The 24,930-nt window shown below is 60.1% G+C and overlaps 1 protein-coding gene across 7 annotated transcripts in view; it reads left to right on the top strand.

Annotated features, from left to right (window-relative positions):
• The window catches only part of AGAP1 (ArfGAP with GTPase domain, ankyrin repeat and PH domain 1), a 196,726-nt gene that overhangs the window by 22,980 nt on the left and 148,816 nt on the right, over positions 1 to 24,930 (top strand). For 4 of the 7 annotated variants that reach the window (XM_060193540.1, XM_060193542.1, XM_060193546.1 and 1 more), the window contains exons 2-7: positions 3,241 to 3,299; positions 7,262 to 7,349; positions 9,881 to 9,892; positions 16,287 to 16,372; positions 16,453 to 16,594; positions 17,956 to 18,090. In XM_060193540.1, the coding sequence (XP_060049523.1) occupies positions 3,241 to 3,299; positions 7,262 to 7,349; positions 9,881 to 9,892; positions 16,287 to 16,372; positions 16,453 to 16,594; positions 17,956 to 18,090 (522 nt within the window). The remainder of the gene's footprint in view (positions 1 to 3,240; positions 3,300 to 7,261; positions 7,350 to 9,880; positions 9,893 to 16,286; positions 16,373 to 16,452; positions 16,595 to 17,955; positions 18,091 to 24,930) is intronic. The other 3 variants (XM_060193541.1, XM_060193543.1, XM_060193547.1) reach the window with 1 other exon arrangement.

Below are 24,930 nucleotides of genomic sequence, written 5' to 3' on the forward strand. Positions count from 1 at the left end.
AATTAGTCTCCATGATGCAGGCAGGTTAATTATCCAAAGGCCTTTGAGAGAAGCATAGGGGTTAAACCAGTAAGGTGAGGTGGAGAAAAGAAAAACAAAGCTGGATGTGAATCACAGACATCAAAGGGCACAAGGAAATAGGATTTGGGGCTTTCTCTGTCTGGTGTTTGAGGTGTATGATAGAGTGTGTTCTCCTTTGTGACCAAAAGGTGAGGTGGATGTGTGAACTTTGAGTGAACCTTAAAGCAGGCAGCCATGTGGCCTGTTAGCAGGGAAACTAAGTGTGAGAGGCCTGTGGGATTTCTGTGAGCTTGAGAGACTGACAAGGAGAAACTGAGTCTGGGAGACTTTTCCCTCTTGGCTCATCTCTAAGGAGAGAGGCTAACAAGTGCGGTGTCTTTCCAGACCTCCATCCAAGGATGGGAGAGTGTCCCTAAGCTATACCAAGCTTTCACATAGTCCCACAGCAATTATTATTATTATTATCATTATTATTATTATTATTTATTAATCCTTAGAGCTCTGCTCACCCTGGTTGATGGTGGTGCTGGGGTCTGAATCCGGGACCTGGAGCCTCAGGTAGAGGGTCTGTGGTACCATGTCCCCTGTCCCGACACGGAGCCTTTCACTTTGCTTTAAGTGGGTTACTGTCCATCTGATCTGCGGGGCCCCTCCCTGAATTTGCTGACTGGGGATAGTCACGGGGACTCAGGGTGGCCGGACCCGAAACATCGGCTGGGGGAAGGCCGCAGCAACAGCAGAAATGCAGCCGGGCGTCTGGCGAGAGGCTCTGCCGTGGTGGGCCAGTTCAGCATCCAGCACCTGGTGCCCAGGTAGTTAGGGGCCCAGGCGGCCAGGCCCAGGGATTAGGGTCAGCATGGCAGCAGGAGTGAGGATTAGTGTGTCTGCATCAGTTTAGAGGGGCCATCTGCCCACAGTCCAGTTCCTGCAGCCGGAGTCCCTGTCTCTGCCTGGGGTCCCCGTCTCTGCCTGGGGTCCCCGTCTCTGCTTGGGGTCCCCGTCTCTGCCTGGGGTCCCCGTCTCTGCCTGGGGTCCCCGTCTCTGCCTGGGGTCCCCGTCTCTGCCTGGGGTCCATGTCTCTGCCTGGGGTCCATGTTTCTGCCTGGGGTCCCCGTCTCTGCCTGGGGTCCAGGTCTCTGCCTGGGGTCCATGTCTCTGCCTGGGGTCCCCGTCTCTGCCTGGGGTCCCTGTCTCTGCCTGGGGTCCATGTCTCTGCCTGGGGTCCATGTCTCTGCCTGGGGTCCCCGTCTCTGCCTGGGGTCCCCGTCTCTGCCTGGGGTCCATGTCTCTGCCTGGGGTCCCCGTCTCTGCCTGGGGTCCCTGTCTCTGCCTGGGGTCCCTGTCTCTGCCTGGGGTCCCCGTCTCTGCCTGGGGCCCCTGTCCTCATCCCTGTCCCTGCCTGGTGACCCCATTCCTGCCTGGGGTCCTCATCTCTGCTTGGCATCCCTGCCCCCGCCTGGCATCCCCAACCCCGCCTTGCATTCCTGTTCCCACCCAGCATCCCTGAGCAGCCATGTCCACTCGGCCATGTCTCCCATCACCCCTCCCTCCGTCTGGCATTCAGCCATCATCAGCAATGGCCTAACAGAAGGGACAGCGAGTTTCCAGGTGGAGGGGATGGAGCAGGAGGGGCTTTGCTGCCCAGTCACAGAGGCAGTTGGCAGCTGGCCTTGCTCAGGGCCCTCAGCGGATGCCCTGTAGAACCCCCCTGCTGGCTCAAGGCCCCAGGTCAAAAGGTGGCTGGTGCCACTGGCCCCCTGCTCTCTGCCCTTGTCTCCCTGCTCCCATCCCCTGCCCCTTCCCCCTGCCCCTTGTCCCCTCCCCCTACCCTGTCCCCTTGTGACCCATGTCCCATCCCCCTGCCCCCTATCCCCTGTCCCCCGACCCTGTCCCTTCTGCAGACCCTCCTTATCCCCTGAGGGGTGCTTACTGCCTCTGCAGAGACCCACCCACCCTCCTCTGGAGCTGTGGCCCTGTCCACTCTATTTCGTGGGGGGGGAAGACAGCAGGCCTGCCCTGCGGTGCCCTGAGAGCCCCAGACAGTCCGAGTGAGTCCTGGGGGCTCTGAACCAACCCCCCCCCCAACTGCAGATGTCTGTCACTCCTGAGCTGTCCTGGGCTTCCTACTTTGTGGTCACAGCCACGTGGAGCAGGATTGGTGGCACCTCGTGGTGCTGGGGTCAGAGATATTGGGGCTCCCTGGCCAGTGGGGGCTCTGACCTGGTGCAGGGACCCCAGCAACATGGCTGGCCTGAGGTCAACCCACAGTGCTGGCCACCTGGTCACTCTGACTGTCTTTGAAAATTGGGGGGGGGGCGGGATTTATGGCTTACAGTAACTACAGTTGTTAGCACATGTGTAAAATTCCTCAGCTTTCTGCAGACACTCCCCCCAGAGTCCAGGGCCTCCTCCACCATCAGCACCAGGACCTGAAAGGTCCCTTCTCCCAGGGCCCTTTACTTTGGGGCAACACACCAGGCCCAGCCCACCTGCTCTGTGTTTCCCCTTCTGTTCTGGTGTCTCCACTTCTGTCCCTGAGTGAGACCATCCCGTCTTCACCCTTCTCTCTCTGGCTGATCTCACTTCACAGAGTTCTTTCAAGCTCCCTCCAAGAGGAGGAGAAGCAGGTGACTTCATCCTTCTTCACAGCTGAGTCGTATTCCATTGTGTGTCTAGACCATAGCTTTCTCAGCCACTCACCTGTTGTTGGACACCTGGGTGGCCTCCAGGTTTTGGCTGTTACAAGCTGTGCTGCTGTGAACACAGGTGCACACAGATCTTTCTGGATGGGTGTGTTGGGTTCCTTAGTCTCTATCCCCAGGAGAGGAATTGCAGGGTCACAGGACAGCTCTATTTTTTAAGGTTTTAGTCAGTGATTTCACCGTGGTTTACAAAGTCACACCCACTGCCTGCATTCTGGAGTTATTGCTGCTGACCATCATCTGCCTCCACAGGGCAGGGGCGTGGGGTGGCTGGGAGAGGAACTGTCCCCTGCCATGGTGGGTGTGGCTGGGCAGGGGTGAGATAGGGCCTGCGGGTCACAGAGACGGGCTTCCTGTCCCCTAGAAGGTTCAGCTGACCTCAGACCTCAGACCCCAGCCACCCTGGACTAGGGGGCGACCTGAGGCGGCACGTACCCCATCCCTGTCCTGTGGCTGAGGCCTGGCCTTGGGGGGCCCCCAAGCCCTCCTCTAACAAGCTTTGGTTTCTGTCTCGCAGATGCCTTTGTCAACAGCCAGGAGTGGACGCTCAGCCGCTCGGTCCCAGAGCTCAAAGTGGTGAGTCTGCCCCCAGCCCTGTCCCTCCCCCACTCTCCACCCCATCTCCTATCCCCCCCCAGCCCTGTCCCTCCCCCACTCTCCACCCCATCTCCCATCCCCAGTCCCCCCATCCTGTCTCCTGTCCCCATCCTCCTGCCCCCATCCTGTCTCCTGTCCCCATCCTCCTGCCCCCATCCTGTCTCCTGTCCCCATCTTCCTGCCTCCATTTCCTATTCCATTTCTATGTCCCTCATCCTCCATCCACTGCCTCAGCCCCTGTTCCCTGCCTCCCGTCCTCCATCCTGTCCCTTGCCCTCCATCCCTGCCCCCATCCACTGTTCCCTGTCCCCCATCCCCCATCCTCTGCCCTGACCCCATCCCCTACCCCAATCATCCATCCATCCATTCATCCATCCATCCATCCATCCACAGAGGAATTGCTCAATTACTCGCTCACATGTTCAGTTTACTCACTCATTCCCACATTCCTCCCCGTACACATCCATCCATCACTCGTGCACTCACACGTTCATTCCCACACTCCTGTTCCTCCTGATCATCCCTCCACCCACTCACCCACTCACTCACCATATCTTTCCACTCCTGCACATTTGTTTGCTCACTCACAGTCTTCCCTCCACTCACTCATTCATTCACTCAGTCACTCAGTCACTCACTCACTCATCCCCACTCTGTTACTCATTCACACAGTGGCATACACCCTGGGCAGGTTCAGAACCCCCGGGCCGGGTGGTCACAGCCCCCACCCTGAGGGGCTCTCTCGCTGGAGACACTGGTGTCAGACGCAAGGGCGGCCGTCTCCCCAGGGATGTGGGGCCATGAAGGAGGGCAGCCCGCTGAGGCGGCGCCCCGGGAGCCACGTTCCCTGAGGGGCTGGCGGCGGATGGTGGGGGGGTCAGGCTGAGGGTTGGCGGCTGGCCTGGCCCTCCCCTCAGTGCACCTCCACCTGGCCTCGTGGCTTGGGAATGTGCCGGAAGCCCGTCTGGCCTCGGCCTCCCCGGTTTTCCCCGCCCGGTCCCTGCCAGGGCTGGGGAGCGGTTCACGGCCCGGCCCTGCACAGCCACTGTCCCAGCCTCTGGGAGGTGCAGTGACTGGCGGTGTGAGCACACGAGTGTGAGGGTGTCCGTGTGAGCACATGTGTGTGAGCACATGAATCAGTGCAAGCACACACGTGAGGTTGTATCAATGTGAGTTCACGTGCAAGAGCGTGTGCGAACATGAGCGTGTGTGAGCACAGGTGTGTGTCTGTGTGTGAGCACAGGTGGGAGTGTGAACATGTGTGTGAGCTCCGGTGTGTGTGTGAGTGTAAGCATGTGTGTGAGCACAGGTGTGTGTGTGAGCACATGTGTGAGTGTGAGCATGTGTGTGAGCTCAGGTGTGTGTGTGAGTGAGCATGTGTGTGAGCTCAGGTGTGTGTGTGAACATGTGTGTGAGCTCAGGTGTGAGTGTGAGCATGTGTGTGAGCTCAGGTGTGTGTGTGTGACAGTGTGAGCATGTATGTGAGCTCAGGTGTGAGTGTGTGTGATCACAGGTATGTGTGTGTGTGAGCACAGGTGTGTGTGTGTGAACATGTGTGTGAGCTCAGGTGTGAGTGTGTGTGAGCACAGGTGTGTGTCTGTGTGTGAGCACAGGTGTGTGTGTACATGTGTGTGAACTCCGGTGTGTGTGTGAGTGTGAGCATGTGTGTGAGCTCAGGTGTGTGTGTGTGACAGTGTGAGCATGTATGTGAGCTCAGGTGTGTGTGTGTGACAGTGTGAGCATGTGTGTGAACTCAGGTGTGAGTGTGTGAGTGTGACCATGTGTGTGAGCTCAGGTGTGAGTGTGAGCATGTGTGTGAGCTCAGGTGTGAGTGTGAGAGTGTGAGCATGTGTGTGAGCTCAGGTGTGAGTGTGTGAGTGTGACCATGTGTGTGAGCTCAGGTGTGAGTGTGAGCATGTGTGTGAGCTCAGGTGTGAGTGTGTGAGAGTGTGAGCATGTGTGTGAGCTCAGGTGTGAGTGTGTGGCAGTGTGAGCATGTTTGTGAGCTCAGGTGTGTCTGTGTGAGTGTGAGCATGTGTGTGGGCTCAGGTGTGAGTGTGAGCATGTGTGTGAGCTCAGGTGTGAGTGTGAGCATGTGTGTGAGCTCAGGTGTGAGTGTGACCATGTGTGTGAGCTCAGGTGTGAGTATGTGCATGTGTGTGAGCTCAGATGTGAGTGTGTGAGAGTGTGAGCATGTGTGTGAGCTCAGGTGTGTCTGTGAGAATGTGAGCATGTGTGTGAGCTCAGGTGTGAGTGTGTGAGAGTGTGAGCATGTGTGTGAGCTCAGGTGTGAGTGTGTGAGTGTGACCATGTGTGTGAGCTCAGGTGTGAGTATGAGCATGTGTGTGAGCTCAGGTGTGAGTGTGAGCATGTGTGTGAGCTCAGGTGTGAGTATGAGCATGTGTGTGAGCTCAGGTGTGTGAGTGTGAGCATGTGTGTGAGCTCAGGTGTGAGTGTGTGAGAGTGAGCATGTGTGTGAGCTCAGGTGTGAGTGTATGTGAGTGTGACCATGTGTGTGAGCTCAGGTGTGAGTGTGTGTGAGCATGTGTGTGAGCTCAGGTGTGTGTGAGTGTGAGCATGTGTGTGAGCTCAGGTGTGAGTGTGTGAGCATGTGTGTGAGCTCAGGTGTGAGTGTGTGAGAGTGTGAGCATGTGTGTGAGCTCAGGTGTGTGTGTGAACATGTGTGTGAGCTCAGGTGTGTCTGTGTGAGTGTGAGCATGTGTGTGAGCTCAGGTGTGTGTGTGTGTGAGCATGTGTGTGAGCTCAGTTGTGAGTCTGTGAGTGTGAGCATGTGTGTGAGCTCAGGTGTGAGTGTGTGTGAGTGTGAGCATGTGTGTGAGCTCAGGTATGTGTGAGTGTGAGCATGTGTGTGAGCTCAGGTGTGAGTGTGTGTGAGTGTGTGTGAGCTCAGGTGTGAGTGTGTGGCAGTGTGAGCATGTGTGTGAGCTCAGGTGTGTGTGTGTGAGTGTGAGCATGTGTATGAGCTCAGGTATGTGTGTGTGAGTGTGAGCATGTGTGTGAGCTCAGGTGTGTGTGTGTGAGTGTGAGCATGTGTGTGAACTCAGGTGTGAGTGTGTGAGTGTGAGCATGTGTGTGAGCTCAGGTGTGAGTGTGTGTGAGTGTGAGCATGTGTGTGAGCTCAGGTGTGAGTGTGTGAGAGTGTGAGCATGTGTGTGAGCTCAGGTGTGAGTGTGTGAGAGTGTGGGCATGTGTGTGAGCTCAGGTGTGTGTGTGAGAGAGTGTGAGCATGTGTGTGAGCTCAGGTGTGTGTGTGAGAATGTGAGCATGTGTGTGAGCTCCGGTGTGAGTGTGTGTGAGTGTGAGCATGTGTGTGAACTCAGGTGTGTGTGTGTGTGAGTGTGAGCATGTGTGTGAGCTCAGGTGTGAGTGTGTGAGTGTGAGCATGTGTGTGAGCTCAGGTGTGAGTGTGTGAGAGTGTGAGCATGTGTGTGAGCTCAGGTGTGAGTGTGTGAGAGTGTGAGCATGTGTGTGAGCTCAGGTGTGTGTGTGAGAGAGTGTGAGCATGTGTGTGAGCTCAGGTGTGTGTGTGAGAATGTGAGCATGTGTGTGAGCTCCGGTGTGAGTGTGTGTGAGTGTGAGCATGTGTGTGAACTCAGGTGTGTGTGTGTGTGAGTGTGAGCATGTGTGTGAGCTCAGGTGTGAGTGTGTGAGAGTGTGAGCATGTGTGTGAGCTCAGGTGTGAGTGTGTGAGAGTGTGAGCATGTGTGTGAACTCAGGTGTGTGTGTGTGAGAGAGTGTGAGCATGTGTGTGAGCTCAGGTGTGTGTTGAGAATGTGAGCATGTGTGTGAGCTCCGGTGTGAGTGTGTCCGTGTGGAGGGAGGCTCACTGTGCCAGTCTTGTCCCTGTACGTGGCCATGGGCAGCATCGGCCACTCCCTGTCCCTGGAGGGCAGCCTTCACTCATGGTCTCTCTGTTGCAGGGCATCGTGGGGAACCTGGTCAGCGGCAAGTCTGCCCTGGTGCACCGCTACCTGACCGGCTCGTATGTGCAGGAGGAATCCCCGGAAGGTAGGCGTGGCCCTTGTCCAGGCACCTCGGGGACGGTGTTCCCTGGTCTGATGCAGTGGCCCTGCTCTCATCCCCGGCCATGGCAGGGCGGCCCTGGGGGATGTCCCTGCAGGTCCTGCCACTGTCTCACACACCCCATCTTGGGCCAGGACCTGAGCAGCCTGAAGCTGAGATGGACTAGCTCTGACCCCAGGCCCTCCTCCCATCCCTCCTCCCATCCCTCCTCCCATCCCTCCTCCCATCCCTCCTCACACCTCTCCTCCCATCCCTCCTCCATCCCTCCTCCATCCCTCCTCACATCCCTCCTCCCATCCCTCCTCCATCCAACCTCCCATCCCTCCTCCCATCCCTCCTCCCATCCCTCCTCCCATCCCTCCTCCCATCCCTCCTCCCATCCCTCCTCCATCCAACCTCCCATCCCTCCTCCCATCCCTCCTCCCATCCCTCCTCCCATCCCTCCTCCATCCTCCTCCCACCCCTCCTCCCATCCCTCCTCCCATCCCTCCTCCCATCACTCCCATCCCTCCTCCCATCCCTCCTCCCATCCCTCCTTTCATCCCTCCTCCCATTCCTCCTCCATCCCTCCTCCCATCCCTCCTCCCAAGCCTCCTGCATCCCTCCTCCCATCCCTCCTCCCATCACTCCCATCCCTCCTCACACCTCTCCTCCCATCCCTCCTCCCAGTCCGTCCTCCATCCATCTGCAGTGTGTCTTGGCTGCCCAGCTGGACCCAAGTGTCCCCACCCCCAGGCGGCTCATTGGTCACCCCCCACCTGTATGAGAGTTACTCCACTCTGTCCCCCAGCTCAGGCCCCCAGGTGTGTCCTCCGTGTCCCTGGGTCTGTCCTCCAGCTCAGGCCCCCAGTGTGTCCTCTGTGTCCAGTGTCTGTCCTCCAGCTCAGGCCCCCAGTGTGTGTCCTCCATGTCCCTGGGTCTGTCCTCCAGCTCAGGCCCCCAGTGTGTCCTCCGTGTCCCTGGGTCAGTCCTCCAGCTCAGGCCCCCAGTGTGTGTGTCCTCCGTGTCTGTGGGTCTGTCCTCCGGCTCAGGCCCCCAGTGTGCCCTCCGTGTCCCTGGGTCTGTCCTCCAGCTCAGGCCCCCAGGTGTGTCCTCTATGTCCCTGGGTCTGTCCTCCAGCTCAGGACCCCAGTGTGTCCTCCATGTCCCTGGGTCTGTCCTCCAGCTCAGGCCCCCAGTGTGTCCTCCATGTCCCTGGGTCTGTCCTCCAGCTCAGGCCCCCAGTGTGTCCTCCGTGTCCATGGGTCTGTCCTCCAGCTCAGGCCCCCAGTGTGTGTGTCCTCCATGTCCGTGGGTCTGTCCTCTAGCTCAGGCCACCAGTGTGTGTCCTGCATGTCCCTGGGTCTGTCCTCCAGCTCAGGACCCCAGTGTGTCCTCCGTGTCCCTGGGTCTGTCCTCCAGCTCAGGTCCCCAGTGTGTCCTCAGTGTCCGTGTGTCTGTCCTCCATCTCAGGCCCCCAGGTGTGTGTCCTCCGTGTCCCTGGGTCTGTCCCCCAGCTCAGGCCCCCAGTGTGTCCTCTGTGTCCCTGGGTCTGTCCTCCAACTCAGGACCCCAGTGTGGTGTGTGTGTCTTCCGTGTCCGTGGGTCTGTCCTCTAGCTCAGGCCCCCAGGTGTGTCCTCCGTGTCCCTGGGTCTGTCCTGCAGCTCAGGCCCCCAGTGTGTCCTCTGTGTCCGTGGGTCTGTCCCCCAGCTGAGGCCCCCAGTGTGTGTCCTCTGTGTCCGTGGGTCTGTCCTCCAGCTCAGGCCCCCAGTGTGCCCTCCATGTCCGTGGGTCTGTCCTCCAGCTCAGGCCCCCAGTGTGTCCTCTGTGTTCCTGGGTCTGTCCTCCAGCTCAGGCCCCAGTGTGCCCTCCGTATCTGTGTGTCTGTCCTCCAGCTCAGGCCCTCAGTGTGTCCTCTGTGTCCGTGGGTCTGTCCTCCAGCTCAGGCCCCCAGTGTGTCCTCTGTGTCCGTGGGTCTGTCCTCCAGCTCAGGCCCCCAGTGTGTCCTCTGTGTCCGTGGGTCTGTCCTCCAGCTCAGGCGCCCAGTGTGTGTCCTCCATGTCCGTGGGTCTGTCCTCCAGCTCAGGCCCCCAGTGTGTCCTCCGTGTCCATGGGTCTGTCCTCCAGCTCAGGCCCCCAGTGTGTCCTCTGTGTCCGTGGGTCTGTCCTCCAGCTCAGGCGCCCAGTGTGTGTCCTCCATGTCCCTGGGTCTGTCCTCCAGCTCAGGCCCCCAGTGTGTCCTCTGTGTCCGTGGGTCTGTCCTCCAGCTCAGGCGCCCAGTGTGTCCTCCATGTCCCTGGGTCTGTCCCCCACATCCTGCAGCTCAGGCCCCCAGGTGTGTCCTCCGTGCTCTCTAATTGTACGGTCCCTGGGCCTGTCCTGCCCACGGCCTATCCTCATGTCCTCTGGCTCGGGGCCCCGGGCGGGGGGGCCTGTCCCCGGGGCTGCGTGTCCTTTCTCGCGGCCCGTGCAGACCCGCCCTGAGACTCTGAATTTCTGGTTCCTTCTCTCTCTCGCGGCTGTCCATTCCTTGCAGACGTGGACGCAGGTAACTATGTGCGGAGTGGACACTCTGCTGCCCGGCCCCGTCTCCTCCTGTGTCCGCCCCCCGCCCCCATCCATCGCTTTTATTTTCCGACCTGCGCCATTCCCCGTCTGTGCCGTAGCTGTGCTGGTAGTTCCTGTAGCCTCACCTGTCCTGTCACACCTGTGCGGGCTTCTAACTCTGCGGGAGTCGTGGCCAGAGGGATGGGGATGAGGTTCAGGGGCTGCTCTGGAGGGTCACAAGGGGCCTGGGGGTAGGAGGGTCAGCACTTGAACTGCATGTGCAGGTGCCCCTGAGCGGGGAGGCGGGCGTGTCCCCACCTGCCCCCTTTCTGCAGGTGTCCCAGGCCTGGCAGGCCCGACTGCGGCTTGAGCATTGGCCATGGTGGTGGTGGCGGTGGGGTGACAGCATTTCCAGGGGCTGCTAGTGGGTCACCGGGCCATGAGGCTGCGGCACTTTCCATAGTCAGTGGGCTGCCTGGATACCGCAGTCGGACCAGTGGGGAGGGGGCTGTGACGCAGGACGCTGTCTGTCTCTGTAGCTCATGTTTGGGCCTCGAACCTGAGAGCATCCAGCTGGAGTCAAGAACAACCCCCAAGACCCCTCTCCCCACAGATGTCCTACCTCAGTGTCAACCATAATGTCAGCCCTCTGGGTGCCCACAATAGGTCCCGGCTCTAGCTACGGGGGTCTTCATGGGGTCCCAGAGACCTTGCTTTCCACACAGGCAGCTCCTGAACCAGGTGGGGGACCAACATAGAGACCCCACAGCCCTGCCTCACCCTCTGTGGGGCTCCCTGGGTGCTGTGCAGGGTGCTGAGAGAGGAGAGACCCCACAGCCCTGCCCACCCTGCATGGGCTCCCTGGGTGCTGTGCAGGGTGCTGAGAGAGGAGACACCCCACAGCCCTGCCCACCCTCCATGGGCTCCCTGGGTGCTGTGCAGGGTGCTGAGAGAGGAGACACCCCACAGCCCTGCCCACCCTCCATGGGCTCCCTGGGTGCTGTGCACGGTGCTGAGAGAGGAGACACCCCACAGCCCCTGCCCACCCTCCATGGGCTCCCTGGGTGCTGTGCAGGGTGCTGAGAGAGGAGACACCCCACAGCCCTGCCCACCCTCCATGGGCTCCCTGGGTGCTGTGCAGGGTGCTGAGAGAGGAGAGACCCCACAGCCCTGCCCACCCTCCATGGGCTTCCTGGGTGCTGTGCAGGGTGCTGAGAGAGGAGACACCCCACAGCCCTGCCCACCCTCCATGGGCTCCCTGGGTGCTGTGCAGGGTGCTGAGAGAGGAGAGACCCCACAGCCCTGCCCACCCTCCATGGGCTCCCTGGGTGCTGTGCAGGGTGCTGAGAGAGGAGACACCCCACAGCCCTGCCCACCCTCCATGGGCTCCCTGGGTGCTGTGCCTGGTGCTGAGAGAGGAGACACCCCACAGCCCTGCCCACCCTCCATGGGCTCCCTGGGTGCTGTGCAGGGTGCTGAGAGAGGAGACACCCCACAGCCCTGCCCACCCTCCATGGGCTCCCTGGGTGCTGTGCAGGGTGCTGAGAGAGGAGACACCCCACAGCCCTGCCCACCCTCCATGGGCTCCCTGGGTGCTGTGCCTGGTGCTGACAGAGGAGAGACCCACAGCCCTGCACACCCTGCATAGAACTCCTCTCTTCCTCTCTCTCTCCTCCCTCTTCTTCTCTCACACACTCTTGTTCTGTTTCTTCTTTTTTCCTCTCTTTCTTCCTCCCTCCCTCTCACACTCTGTTCCCCTCTTATTTTTCTCTCCCTTGCTCTCTCTCACTTTATATATCCATCTCTCCGTTTCTGTTTCTGTTTCTGTTTCTCTCTCTCTCTCTCTCTCTCTCACTCTGTCCCCTCCCATCACATATGAAACAGAAGTATTTCCCCCTCACTCTTCTGCATCATAGCAGTGACCCTGTGACCCCTGGGACAGGATGGACCAGCCAGGCACTCAGGTCCCCTGGGAGCGCACAGTGACCCTGGTCTCACTTGGCGGAGTCCCACCGGAGAGTACTCACCTGGAGAAGTCTCACCTGGTAGTGTCACCTGGGAGGCCTTGCCTGGGGTTTCATATGTGAGGTCTCACCTGGTGCTCACACATACACACTAGTTGAGCATGGACGGGTCAGCCCTCTGACCCTGCACACTGAGCAGGAACCTGTATGCCATCTTCACACCACATGTGGTCTGGTGCTCCCTGGGTCCTCAGCTTCCAAAAATGCTACCCATGCGGAGCTCTCCCTGCTCCATCCTGGATCCCACCTTCCGTCCACCCTCCATCCCTGGGCTCCACCCTCCATCCCCAGGCTCCAGCCTCCATCCCTGGGCTCCACCCTCCATCCCCAGGCTCCAGCCTCCATCCCTGGGCTCCACCCTCCATCTCCAGGCTCCAGCCTCCATCCCCAGGCTCCAGCCTCCTTCCCCAGGCTCCACCCTCCTTCCCCAGGCTCCACCCTCCTTCCCCAGGCTCCACCCTCCATCCCCAGGCTCCACCCTCCATCCCCAGGCTCCAGCCTCCATCCCCAGGCTCCACCCCCCATCCCCAGGCTCCACCCTCCATCCCCAGGCTCCACCCTCCATCCCCAGGCTCCACCCTCCATCCCCAGGCTCCACCCTCCATCCCCAGGCTCCACCCTCCATCCCCAGGCTCCACCCTCCATCCCCAGGCTCCACCCTCCATCCCCAGGCTCCACCCTCCATCCCCAGGCTCCACCCTCCATCCCCAGGCTCCAGCCTCCATCCCCTGGCTCTGCTCTCCATTCCTAGGCTCCAGCCTCCTTCCCCGGGCTCCACCCTCCATCCCCGGGCTCCACCCTCCATCCCCGGGCTCCACCCTCCATCCCCGGGCTCCACCCTCCTTCCCCGGGCTCCAGCCTCCATCCCCGGGCTCCACCCTCCATCCCCAGGCTCCAGCCTCCATCCCCAGGCTCCAGCCTCCATCCCCAGGCTCCAGCCTCCATCCCCAGGCTCCACCCTCCATCCCCGGGCTCCACCCTCCATCCCCGGGCTCCAGCCTCCATCCCCAGGCTCCACCCCCCATCCCCAGGCTCCACCCTCCATCCCCAGGCTCCACCCTCCATCCCCAGGCTCCACCCTCCATCCCCAGGCTCCACCCTCCTTCCCCAGGCTCCACCCTCCATCCCCAGGCTCCACCCTCCATCCCCAGGCTCCACCCTCCATCCCCAGGCTCCACCCTCCATCCCCAGGCTCCACCCTCCATCCCCAGGCTCCACCCTCCATCCCCAGACTCCACCCTCCATCCCCAGGCTCCAGCCTCCATCCCCAGGCTCCACCCTCCATCCCCAGGCTCCACCCTCCATCCCCAGGCTCCAGCCTCCATCCCCTGGCTCTGCTCTCCATTCCTAGGCTCCAGCCTCCTTCCCCGGGCTCCACCCTCCATCCCCGGGCTCCACCCTCCATCCCCGGGCTCCACCCTCCATCCCCGGGCTCCACCCTCCTTCCCCGGGCTCCAGCCTCCATCCCCGGGCTCCACCCTCCATCCCCAGGCTCCAGCCTCCATCCCCAGGCTCCAGCCTCCATCCCCGGGCTCCAGCCTCCATCCCCGGGCTCCACCCTCCATCCCCGGGCTCCACCCTCCATCCCCGGGCTCCAGCCTCCATCCCCGGGCTCCAGCCTCCATCCCCGGGCTCCAGCCTCCATCTCCAGGCTCCACCCTCCTTCCCCAGGCTCCACCCTCCATCCCCAGGCTCCAGCCTCCATCCCCAAGCTCCACCCTCCATCCCCAGGCTCCAGCCTCCATCCCTGGGCTCCAGCCTCCATCCCCAGGCTCCATCCTCCTTCCCCAGGCTCCACCCTCCATCCCTGGGCTCCAGCCTCCATCCCCAGGCTCCAGCCTCCATCCCCAGGCTCCACCCTCCTTCCCCAGACTCCAGCCTCCATCCCCAGGCTCCAGCCTCCATCCCCAGGCTCCACCCTCTTTCCCCAGTCTCCACCCTCCATCCCCAGGCTCCACCCTCCATCCCCAGGCCCCACCCTCCTTCCCCAGGCTCCACCCTCCATCCCTGGGCTCCAGCCTCCATCCCCAGGCTCCACCCTCAATCCTCAGGCTCCTCCCTCCATCCCTGGGCTCCAGCCTCCATCCCCAGGCTCCACCCTCCATCCCCAGGCTCCACCCTCAATCCTCAGGCTCCTCCCTCCATCCCTGGGCTCCACCCTCCATCTTCAGGATAATCTGGGCTCAGTCCTCCTTACCTCATTCTCCGTGCTGCGTGCTGTTCTCTGTGCTGGGGATTGAACCCAAGGCCATGCAGGACCACACACTGCCCCGGAGGCCTTGCTCAGAGGAGCCTGTGTCCTCCTGTGCACAGGCCATGATAACTTGTGTGACCAAGAAGCCGCCTTTTTGTCATTAAGGAGAAGCTGGGGAGGGTGTGGCTTTGGAGGCCATTGGTGTCACCCCAGAACCCTCCTGAGAGGCTGCAGGGGCTCTGAGTGCTGGGGGCCAGGGTCCAAGCTCAAGACTGGCATTTGACTGCCCAGGTCAGCTTTGGGGGACTGTCCCAGTGACCTGGACCTCTGAGAGCCTGGAAGATGCCCTGGCATGGCCCACTTTGGCCCCCTATGGCAGCATCCACTCTGGTCCCCTGTGGCAGCGTCCACTCTGGTCCCCTGTGGCAGTGTCCACTCTTGCCCCCTATGGCAGCATCCACTCTGGTCCCCTGTGGCAGTGTCCACTCTGGCCCCCTATGGCAGTGTCCACTCTGGTCCCCTGTGGAAGTGTCCACTTTGGTCCCCTGTGGCAGTGTCCACTTCACTTTGGTCCCCTATGGTAGTGTTCACTCTGGTCCCCTATGGCAGTGTCCACTCTGGTCCCCTGTGGCAGTGTCCACTCTGGGCCCCCTCCAGTGTCCACTCTGGTCCCCTGTGGCAGTGTCCACTCTGGTCCCCTGTCCAGTGTCCACCCTGGTCCCCTGTCCAGCATCCACTCTAGTCCCCTGCCCAGTGCAAGGACAGCCTCAGACCTGCTGCCATGTGCACGCCAGGGCCCCCGGCCCAGTGAGGGCAGAGGGTGGCAGGAACACCACTCAGCACCCACTTTCTCCGAGAGCTGTGCTCTCACTTCCATGCGAGGGAGCGAGGGAGGCAGACATGGCGAGTTCACCTGGCTGCACGAGCCAGCCACGTCCTGCGCTCTGCCCGTTGAGCCATTTCCCTGGCCAGTGTCCCCACTGAGCCTGGTATCCTGGGGCAAGGCAAGGTCTGAGGGCTGTGACTTGTGTTGTGCTGGTGTGTGTGTGCAGATGTGCATGTGTGTTCATTCAGGTGTGGGGGGGCGTGCATGTAGCTGTGTGTGTAGACATGCATGGAGCTGTGGGGGGCATGCATGTAGATGTGTATGGACATGCATGTAGCTGTGTGTGTGTAGGCATGCATGTAGCTGTGTGTGTAGGCATGCATGTAGCTGTGTGGGGGGGCATGCATATAGGTGTGTGTGGGTGAGTATGCACGTAGCTGTGTGGGCATGAATGTAGGTGTGTGTGTGTATGCATGTAGGTGTGTGTGGGCGTGCATGTAGGTGTGTGTGTGGGCATGCATGTAGGTGTGTGTGTGGGCATGCATGTAGCTGTGTGTGGGCATGCATGTAGGTGTGTGGGTATGCATGTAGGTGTGTGTGTGGGCGTGCATGTAGGTGTGTGTGTGGGCATGCGTGTAGCTGTGTGTGGGCATGCATGTAGGTGTGTGTGGGTGTGCATGTAGGTGTGTGTGGGTATGCATGTAGGTGTGTGTGGGTATGCATGTAGCTGTGTGTGGGCATGCATATAGCTGTGTGTGCAGGTGTGTGCATACCTGTGCCCTCTCGGGCATGGGTTCAGCATGCCTGCTTCAGCCTCACCAGGCACTGCCCATTTGGCTCAGGGACACCTGGGGGGATTCTGGCTTCTCTGGGGCACTGAGGGGCCCAGACCGGCTCCAGGGGATGGCCTGTTCTGTGGCCCGGCTGCCCAGGCCGTGGGTGTTTCTGGATGTTACCTATGGTCTAGGCGGGCAGCATGTGTCCTGGCTGAGCTGGGGACCCGGGACATGGCCGGCGTGTCCCCGTCCCCTCGCCCTCCGATGCCCGGCCTGCTGTGTAGTCTGTCTAACCCCGTGTAGTGGTGTCCTCCCCCCGTGACTGCCCGGCCACCGTCCCTGACCTCCTGACCTCCTGTGTGCCCCCTCGGATGGGCTTCTCTTGTGGAGAACACGGCTCTTGGGCCACCGGCCGCGCCCATCCCTCAAATCCAGAGGTGGCCAGAGCTCAGCCCCTAATCTGCCTCTGGCCCCCTCGGCCCTGGGGCGAGCCTGTCAGGCACAGCTGAGCCTGTGTGTTCCCACAAGAGAAGCCCTGGTCCCCACCCTGCTGACTGCCTTGGCCTGTGTGGCAGGTGGCCGCTTCAAGAAGGAGATCGTGGTGGACGGGCAGAGCTACCTGCTGCTGATCCGGGATGAGGGCGGCCCCCCCGAAGCCCAGGTGAGCATCCAGCATCCGGGGGGACCCCAGGGTGACGCTATGGCCCCATGCGCCTCACCTTGCCCCCCCCCCACCCCCAGTTCGCCATGTGGGTGGACGCTGTCATCTTCGTCTTCAGCCTGGAGGATGAGATCAGCTTCCAGACCGTCTACCACTACTACAGCCGCATGGCCAGCTTGCGCAACACCTGCGAGCTGCCTCTGGTGCTGGTGGGCACCCAGGGTGAGTGGCCGGCAGGCGTGGGGGGGCTCTGTGGGGGGGCCCGTCCAGCCTCTGTTTGTGCTCTGCCCGAGGGCGTCTCGGTTCTGTGCCGTGAAGCCCTTGGCCACACTCAGACACTGTTTCGGCCAGCTTCTCATTCTGCCACCCGGTCGGCGGCACCAATTCATGTCAGCGGGGCCTGGTGCCTGCAGGACCTGCCTTCCCAGAGGCCCTCGCGAGACAGGGGGAGAGACAGAGCAGCCCCAGCACCGCCCCACCGCTCCTGAAGTATACCGCTGGCAGGGGCACCACCAGTGCAGACCTGGGGCTCGAACCTCGGTCCTTGCCCATGGTGACAGGTGTGCTCAATGGGTGAGCTGCCTGCTGACCCCAGTCATGTGAGCTTCGAGGAGCCTAGTTCTCTGTGTGTGTGTGTGTGTGTGTGTGTGTGTGTGTGTGTCTGTGAGTGTGTCTGTGTCTCTGTGAGCATGTTTCTGTGTCTACTTGTGTGTCTCTCTGTCTCTGTGTCTCTGTCTCTCTGTGTCCGTGTGAGTGTGTCCCAGAGTCTGAGCCCCACTCTCCGTAGATGCCATCAGCTGCAGCCTCTGTCTCTGTCTCTGTCTCTGTGTCTGTCTCTCTGTCCGTGTGAGTGTGTCCCAGAGTCTGAGCCCCACTCTCCGTAGATGCCATCAGCTGCAGCCTCTGTCTCTGTCTCTGTGTCTCTGTCTCTCTGTCCATGTGAGTGTGTCCCGGAGTCTGAGCCCCGCTCTCCGTAGACGCCATCAGCTGCAGCCTCTGTCTCTGTCTCTGTGTCTCTGTCTCTCTGTGTCCGTGTGAATGTGTCCCAGAGTCTGAGCCCCGCTCTCCGTAGACGCCATCAGCTGCAGCCTCTGTCTCTGTCTCTGTCTCTGTGTCTGTCTCTCTGTCCGTGTGAATGTGTCCCGGAGTCTGAGCCCCGCTCTCCGTAGACGCCATCAGCTGCAGCCTCTGTCTCTGTCTCTGTGTCTGTGTCTGTGTCTGTCTCTCTGTGTCCGTGTGAGTGTGTCCCGGAGTCTGAGCCCCACTCTCCGTAGACGCCATCAGCTGCAGCCTCTGTCTCTGTCTCTGTGTCTGTGTCTGTCTCTCTGTGTCCGTGTGAGTGTGTCCCGGAGTCTGAGCCCCGCTCTCCGTAGACGCCATCAGCTGCAGCCTCTGTCTCTGTCTCTGTGTCTGTGTCTGTCTCTCTGTGTCCGTGTGAGTGTGTCCCGGAGTCTGAGCCCCGCTCTCCGTAGACGCCATCAGCTGCAGCCTCTGTCTCTGTCTCTGTGTCTGTGTCTGTGTCTGTGTCTGTCTCTCTGTGTCCGTGTGAGTGTGTCCCGGAGTCTGAGCCCCACTCTCCGTAGACGCCATCAGCTGCAGCAACCCGCGTGTGATTGAAGACGGCCGGGCCCGCAAGTTGAGCAGTGACCTGCGGCGCTGTGCTTACTATGAGACCTGTGCCACCTACGGGCTCAATGTGGAGCGGGTATTCCAGGACGGTGAGTGTGGCAGGGATGGGGGGACAGGGACAGGGGGACGGGGGGCAGGGACAGGGGGACGAGGGACAGGGGGAGGGGGGCAGGGACAGAGGAACTGGGACAGGGGGACAGGGACAGGGGCTCAACATGGAGCAGGTGTTCCAGGATAGTGAGGGTGGGGGCGGGGATAGGGGGACAAGGGGTGGGGGGACACAGGGCAGGGGGACCCTACCAGGACCGTGAGTAGGGGTGGGGACACCCTCAATGGGTGCAGGGGGACAACGAGTATGGGGTGGTGTATCCAAGATCAGGAGTCGGGGTAGGGGCACCATGGGGTCAGGGGGCCTGTCTTCCAGAATGTGAGTGGGGTTGGGGTCACCACCTGGCCCCCGAAAGCAGCCGCTTCTGAAGTGGAGCACTGCCTACCCCAGGGCACCACCACGGGCTCCGTCTCTGCACTTCTTGGGGCGTCTCTGCAGGGAGTGTCTCTGCAGTGTCTCTGCACTGGTGTCTGTCTGCACTTCTTGGGGCATCTCTGCAGGAAGTGTCTCTGCAGGAAGTGTCTCTGCACTGGTGTCTGTCTGCACTTCTTGGGGCATCTCTGTAGGAATTGTCTCTGCAGGGAGTGTCTGCAGGGGTGTCTCTGCAGGAAGTGTCTCTGCACTGGTGTCTGTCTGCACTTCTTGGGGCGTCTCTGTAGGAATTGTCTCTGCAGGGAGTGTCTGCAGGGGTGTCTCTGCAGGAAGTGTCTCTGCACTGGTGTCTGTCTGCACTTCTTGGGGCGTCTCTGTAGGAATTGTCTCTGCAGGGAGTGTCTGCAGGGGTGTCTCTGCAGGAAGTGTCTCTGCACTGGTGTCTGTCTGCACTTCTTGGGGCGTCTCTGTAGGAATTGTCTCTGCAGGGAGTGTCTGCAGGGGTGTCTCTGCAGGAAGTGTCTCTGCACTGGTGTCTGTCTGCACTTCTTGGGGCATCTCTGCAGGAAGTGTCTGCAGGGGTTTCTCTGCAGGAAGTGTCTCTGCAGGAAGTGTCTCTGCACTGGTGTCTGTCTGCACTTCTTGGGGCGTCTCTGCAGGAATTGTCTCTGCAGGGAGTGTCTCTGCAGGAAGTGTCTCTGCACTGGTGTCTGTCTGCACTTCTTGGGGCGTCTCTGCAGGGGCATCTCTGCAGGAAGTGTCTCTGCAGGAAGTGTCTCTGCACTGGTGTCTGTCTGCACTTCTTGGGGCATCTCTGTAGGAATTGTCTCTGCAGGGAGTGTCTCTGCAGGAAGTGTCTCTGCACTGGTGTCTGTCTGCACTTCTTGGGGCGTCTCTGCAGGGGCATCTCTGCAGGAAGTGTCTCTGCAGGAAGTGTCTCTGCACTGGTGTCTGTCTGTACTTCTTGGGGCATCTCTGCAGGAAGTGTCTGCAGGGGTTTCTCTGCAGGAAATGTCTCTGCAGGAAGTGTCTCTGCACTGGTGTCTGTCTGCACTTCTTGGGGCGTCTCTGTAGGGGGCGTCTCTGCACTGGCGGCCAGCCCAGCTTTGTCCCAGGACGCCTCTGTGGCTGGCGCCCTCCTGCCATGCACCTGCTGTGTGTGCCGGCTTCCCCAGCTAATGTGCCAGCATGTCAGCTCTGAGTGCGGGCACTGCTATGAGCTCCTGGTCACTGGGCTCAGAAACGCCCCTGGCAGCTGGCGCAGGGTCAGATCCCAGTTGCATCCGGCCCCGGCTGTGTGGTGCTGATTCCCTCTGTTCTGTGGCATCGCCGGGCGTGAGTGGAGCAGATGAGTATGCCCCTGCTCGGTCCCGGGGAGGCTGGCCCCGCAGTGAGGAGCCGGGCTGCCATGTCCCTCGGTTGGTTGTTGTCACTCAGACCCTTAACGTTCACTTTCACCTTTTGTCCTTTGAGGATGGCCACTCTGAATCATTCCTCCCTGTGTTACTTTGCAAACTGTAATGGGCATTAAGTTTCATGGAAAATGACCAGAGAATGGCTGGAGAGGGCTGGGGAGACGGCACAGGGTTCTGCAAATGGCTCTCCTGCCTGAGGCTCTGAGGGCTCAGGTTCAATCCCCAGCACCTCTATCAGCCAGAGCTGACTGAGCAGGGCTCTGGAATAATAATAAATAACAATAATAATAATAATAATAATAATGGGAGGAGGAGGAGGATAATAACTGGGCTGGGGAGACAGCACAGGGGATCTACAAAAAGACTTTCCTGCCTGAGGCTCTGAGGGCCCAGGTTCAATCCCCATTACCACCATCAGCCAGAGCTCAGCAGGGCTCTGAACTCTGTCTTTTTAAAATATTTTTATTTATTTATTTTTGTATAGAGGAGAGAGGGAGAGACACCTGCAGCCCTGCCTCACCACTTGTGAAGCTTCCCCCTGGCATGTGGGGACCAGGGGCTTGAATCTGAGTCCTTAGATGTGGTAACAGGTGTGCTCTGGTAACAGGAGTTCCACTGCCCTCCCTTCCTCCCTTCCTTCCTTCCTTCCTTCCTTCCTTCCTTTCCTCTTTTCCTTTCCCAGTAGTTTGCTTGTCTGTTTATTGGGTAGGTAGAGACAGAAACTGAGAGAGGATATAGACACCAACAGCCCTGTTCTGCTGCTCATGAAGCTTCCCCACTGCAGGTGGGGACTGGGTGCTTGAACCCGGGTCCCTGTGCACTCCGCCAGGTGTGCCACCACCTGCTCCCCTCCCCCACAATGATTTTTATGCCAGAAAGAGACCAGACGCTCCTCGTGAACCTGGGCTCTGCACAGCATCGTCTCCTGATGCTGTTTTTATTTTGACCTGGTGATGAGCTAAGAGGAGCTTTTCTGCAAGCACTGCAGTCAAACACAGAAGCCAGCTCCCCCAGGGCTCCAGGCCGGCCACCCTTCCAGGCTCCTGCCAGACCCACCCCTGTGCAGGGGAGGTGGCTGGGACAGCTGGGGACAGCTGGGCCGGACACAATGGGACATGGCGGCTGGGGCTGTGGCCGCCAGGGGGCAGGGGAGGCCGTGGAATTGCGCGGGGCTGGCGGCCTTCCCTGCCAGGAGCAGACGGATTGGTAACGTAACGCTCGCCGCCTTCAGAGCCCACTTAGTGTAATGAGATTCTCCTCATAAAGAGAGAGCCCTGGGTTGGCAGACGTGGGGGAAAAGGAAGAAGAAACAAGTTTCTTGAGGGAGGAGGGGAGACGTGGATCGTGACGAAGGGGGCTTGTTCCCCGGTTAAAGGCCTCCGTCCTTCCCCGTCCTTGTCCCTTGGCTTGTGACGGAGAATCTGGCAGGAGGACATGCTGGCTGTCTTGAAGGGTAAGTGAACGACTTAGTCTTGAAATCCAGGCACCTGTCCAGGTGGCCTGAGTCCACCCAGCTGAGCCCTGTCCCCCCCCCCTTGCCAGGTCAGGGCCCCCAGAACCCTTGCGAGGGGGGCACAGGCAGGTGGTCCGGCAGAAGGGGGGCTCTTCCAGATGAGCAGGTGGGGGCTGTGACCCAGGACCTGCACCTGGCCAGGTAACGGCAGGTGTGGGTGGCCTGGGGCTGGGAAGGGAGGAGGCCAGAGCCCTGCAGCTCTGGCTGACGGTGAAGCTGGGGTCCTGACCTGTCTCTGTAAGGCACCTAGGAGGCCCCGCGGGTGGGGCCGGGCCGGAATCAGGGTCCTCGCACGGCTCTGTGTTCTGAGAGGTGCCCTCAGTTCTCTCTGTCCTATCAGAAGAAAGAGGGAGGGAGAGAGGGGGAAAGAGGAAGAAGATGAAGGGGGTGGCTTGTGGCAGCTGTCCATAGGTGGACAGTGGGTGGGTGAGCAGACAGACAGACAGACAGGCGAGACGATAGAGACCCACACAGCCTGTGTGGCTGTCTGTCCTAGGACTGATTGGTGGCCGGCAGGTGGCAGTGTGTCACAGCCACGAACGGCCTGGCTTTGGGGGCCACCCCGCAGGCTGGCAGCCCTGTCACCCACCTCCACTCTCCTGAGAGGCCAGGGCGGGGAGGTGGCCTCTGCCAGGGGACCCCTTGGCGGAGGCTGGTGGCGGGACGGGCGGCTCCCTGAGGTCCAGGAGGTCAGGCCCCAGCCTGCACCGCCAGGGCTCGCTGGATGGCTCACTGCCCACAGCTCCCCCCAACCCAGGCCCAGTGCTGGTGCCGGGTCGCGTGGAGCCAGGACCGTGCAGGCAGGGCCACCCACCCCAGTCCTGCGCCCCCCAGCACCGGGCTTCTTCCAGCAGGACTGCTTCTCCTCCCCCACCCCTGCCTCTCCTTTCCCTTTCCCTTTTTTCTTTTTTATCAAACAGCTTTAAAAAGCAAAGAATTTGTCTTCTTTTTTTAGCAGCTTTAACTAAGTGGGGGGCAAATATAGCTACAGGTGTCAAAAAAGAAAAAAGTGAAAAATTCTTGGCATATTGGCAGATGCAGCAAAAAAAATAAACACATAAATAGATTCTCCAGAAAACTGGACTTTGCCCAAAAGCCTTGTAAGACTAATAAAGCCATTGCCAGCTTCCAGCCGGATGAGCGAACTTAGAGACACCTGTCACTCTGAGTCTGAAGGCTTCTCGTCTCGGGATGGGTGGACCTGCCCTGGTCCCATCCCCACTGCCCCAGTCCTTGTCCCCATTCCTATTCCTGTCCCAGAGCCTGCTTCCTCCCTCTCCTCTCCCCTCCCTCCCCTCCCCTCCCCTTCTCCCTTCCCCATCCCTCTCCCTCTCCCTCCTCTCTCCCTCCTCTCCCTTCCCACTCTCCCTCTCCCTCTCCCTCCTCTCTCCCTCCTCTCTCCCTCCTCTCCCTTCCCACTCTCCCTCTCCCTCTCCCTCTCTCTCCCTCTCTCCCTCCCCCCCTTTACCTCTCCCTCCGCAGCAGCACTCAATCTGCGTCTGTCCACAGCAATCTCCTGCCGCCCGGCCTGTCATTTTCTCAGTGCTCTGAGCTGGCAGAAGCTCAGTCTTGTGAAAATGTCTAAATTTCCCCATTAAGTGCTTAAAAAGTAATAAAAGTAAAGTCATTAGGCTTCGCTCACAGGCGGCAGGCGTTGTGGCAAGAGATGTCTCTGGACGCCGTAAATCTGGCCGGGGATCCACGGGTGGGCGGACAGGCGGGCGAGGACTGAGTGGACCCTGCACAAGGCTGGCATGATGGTCACGGTTCTGGCGAGATCAGTGCGGCAGGGCCTGTGCTGGGGGACACGGCCAGAGCCCACCCGGCCACGACGCCTGAGCCGGCTACCCACCAAATCATGCTGGCCGGCTTCCCTCCCCCTCTGCTCCCCATCTCTAGCCCTCCTGTCCCTGGCCATCCTGTCCCCTCCTTTCTCTGTTGCCTCCTGTCCCCCACCTGTCCTGTTCCATCCCCTCCTGTCACTGGCCCTGTCCCCTTCAATCCCACCCCCTTCTGCCTCTGTCCCCTCCTGTCCCAGTCCCCTCCTGTCCCTGTCCCCTCCTGCCCCATCCCCTCCTGTTGTGTCCCCTCCTGCCTTTGTCCCCTCCGTATTCTGTCCCCTCCTGTCCTTGCCCCTCCTGTCCCTGTCCCCTCCTGCCTCATCCCCTCCTGTCCTTGTCCCCTCCTGTCCCTGTCACCTCCTGCCCCATCCCCTCTTGTCCTGTCCCCTCTTGTCCCTGTCCCCTCCTGTCCTGTCCCCTCCTGTCCTGTTCCCTCCTGTCCCTGTCCCCTCCTGTCCTGTCCCCTCCTGTCCCCTCCTGTCCTGTCCCTTCCTGTCCTGTCCCTTCCTGTCCTGTCCCTTCTGTCCCTGTCCCCTCCTATCCCTTCCCTCTCCCCTCCCTGCCCCTTGATTCTGCCCTCCACCCCCCTGCCCCCAGTGAGTCCCCAGCATCTGTCTGAGCTGAGGGTTCTCAGGGACACATGGGGGCAGGGTGTCACTCTGGTGTTGGGGCTGAACCCGGGACATTCACTCCTGCACGTCCTGTGCTCTGCTGCAGAGCTGGCCTGGCTGCCCCCAGGCTGAGCTCCCACCAGACTTCAGCTGCCAGTGGAGGTGCCATCACCCCTCACCCACAGCCAGTTCTATGACTCTGGGGTTTTTTTAAATTAGTGATGTAATATTGATTTACAAAATCACAGGGGTCTAACTCCACCCGCCCCACCCCCAGACTCTGTGTCCCGTCCCCTCCGCTGGAAACGGCCGTGCTTCTCCCAGCTCACAGACACGGGCTGGCTAGTATTCCTACAACTGCCTAGATTTATAGGCATCTCCCGTTCTCCTCTGCTCCTGCCTTCTCTCCTTCCTCAGTCACACCTCCACCTGCGACTCCTTCCGAGTGTCCTTCCTTTCCCTCTTCTCTCTCCGGGTCCTGATGGAGTCGGGGCTCAGAGCCCTCTGGGCATCTCCCCTGACATTTCTTCCCCTCTGACAGTATGTATTTAAGTATTTATTTATTTATTTATTTGCCTTCAGGGTTCTCTGGGGCTCAGTGCCTGCACTATGAATCCACTGCTCCTGGAATCCATTTTTTCCCATTTTGTTGCCCTTGTTATTATTGTTATTGTTGCCATTGCTGTTGTTGTTGTTGGGTAGGACAGAGAGAAATGGAGAGAGGAAGAGAAGACGGGGGAGAGAAAGACAGACACCTGCAGACCTGCTTCACCACTTGTGAAGCAACCCCCTTGCAGGTGGGGGGCTGGGGGCTTGAACCGGGATCCTTGAACTGGTCCCTGACCCGCTGCGCTATACTGCCCAGCCCCCTTATTTATTTATTTTTATTGCTACCAGGACCATCACTGGGGCTCAGTGCCAGCACTGTGAATCCATGAATCTTGGCCATTTTTACTTTTTTTTTTTTTTTTTAAAAAGTTTAATTATCTTTATTTTTTTGATAAAGACAGCCAGATATCAAGAGGAAGGGGAGATAGAGAGGGAGAGAGACGGAGACACCAGCAGCCC

Source organism: Erinaceus europaeus, chromosome 7 (genome assembly GCF_950295315.1).
Source record: "Erinaceus europaeus chromosome 7, mEriEur2.1, whole genome shotgun sequence".
Lineage (NCBI taxonomy): Eukaryota > Metazoa > Chordata > Mammalia > Eulipotyphla > Erinaceidae > Erinaceus > Erinaceus europaeus.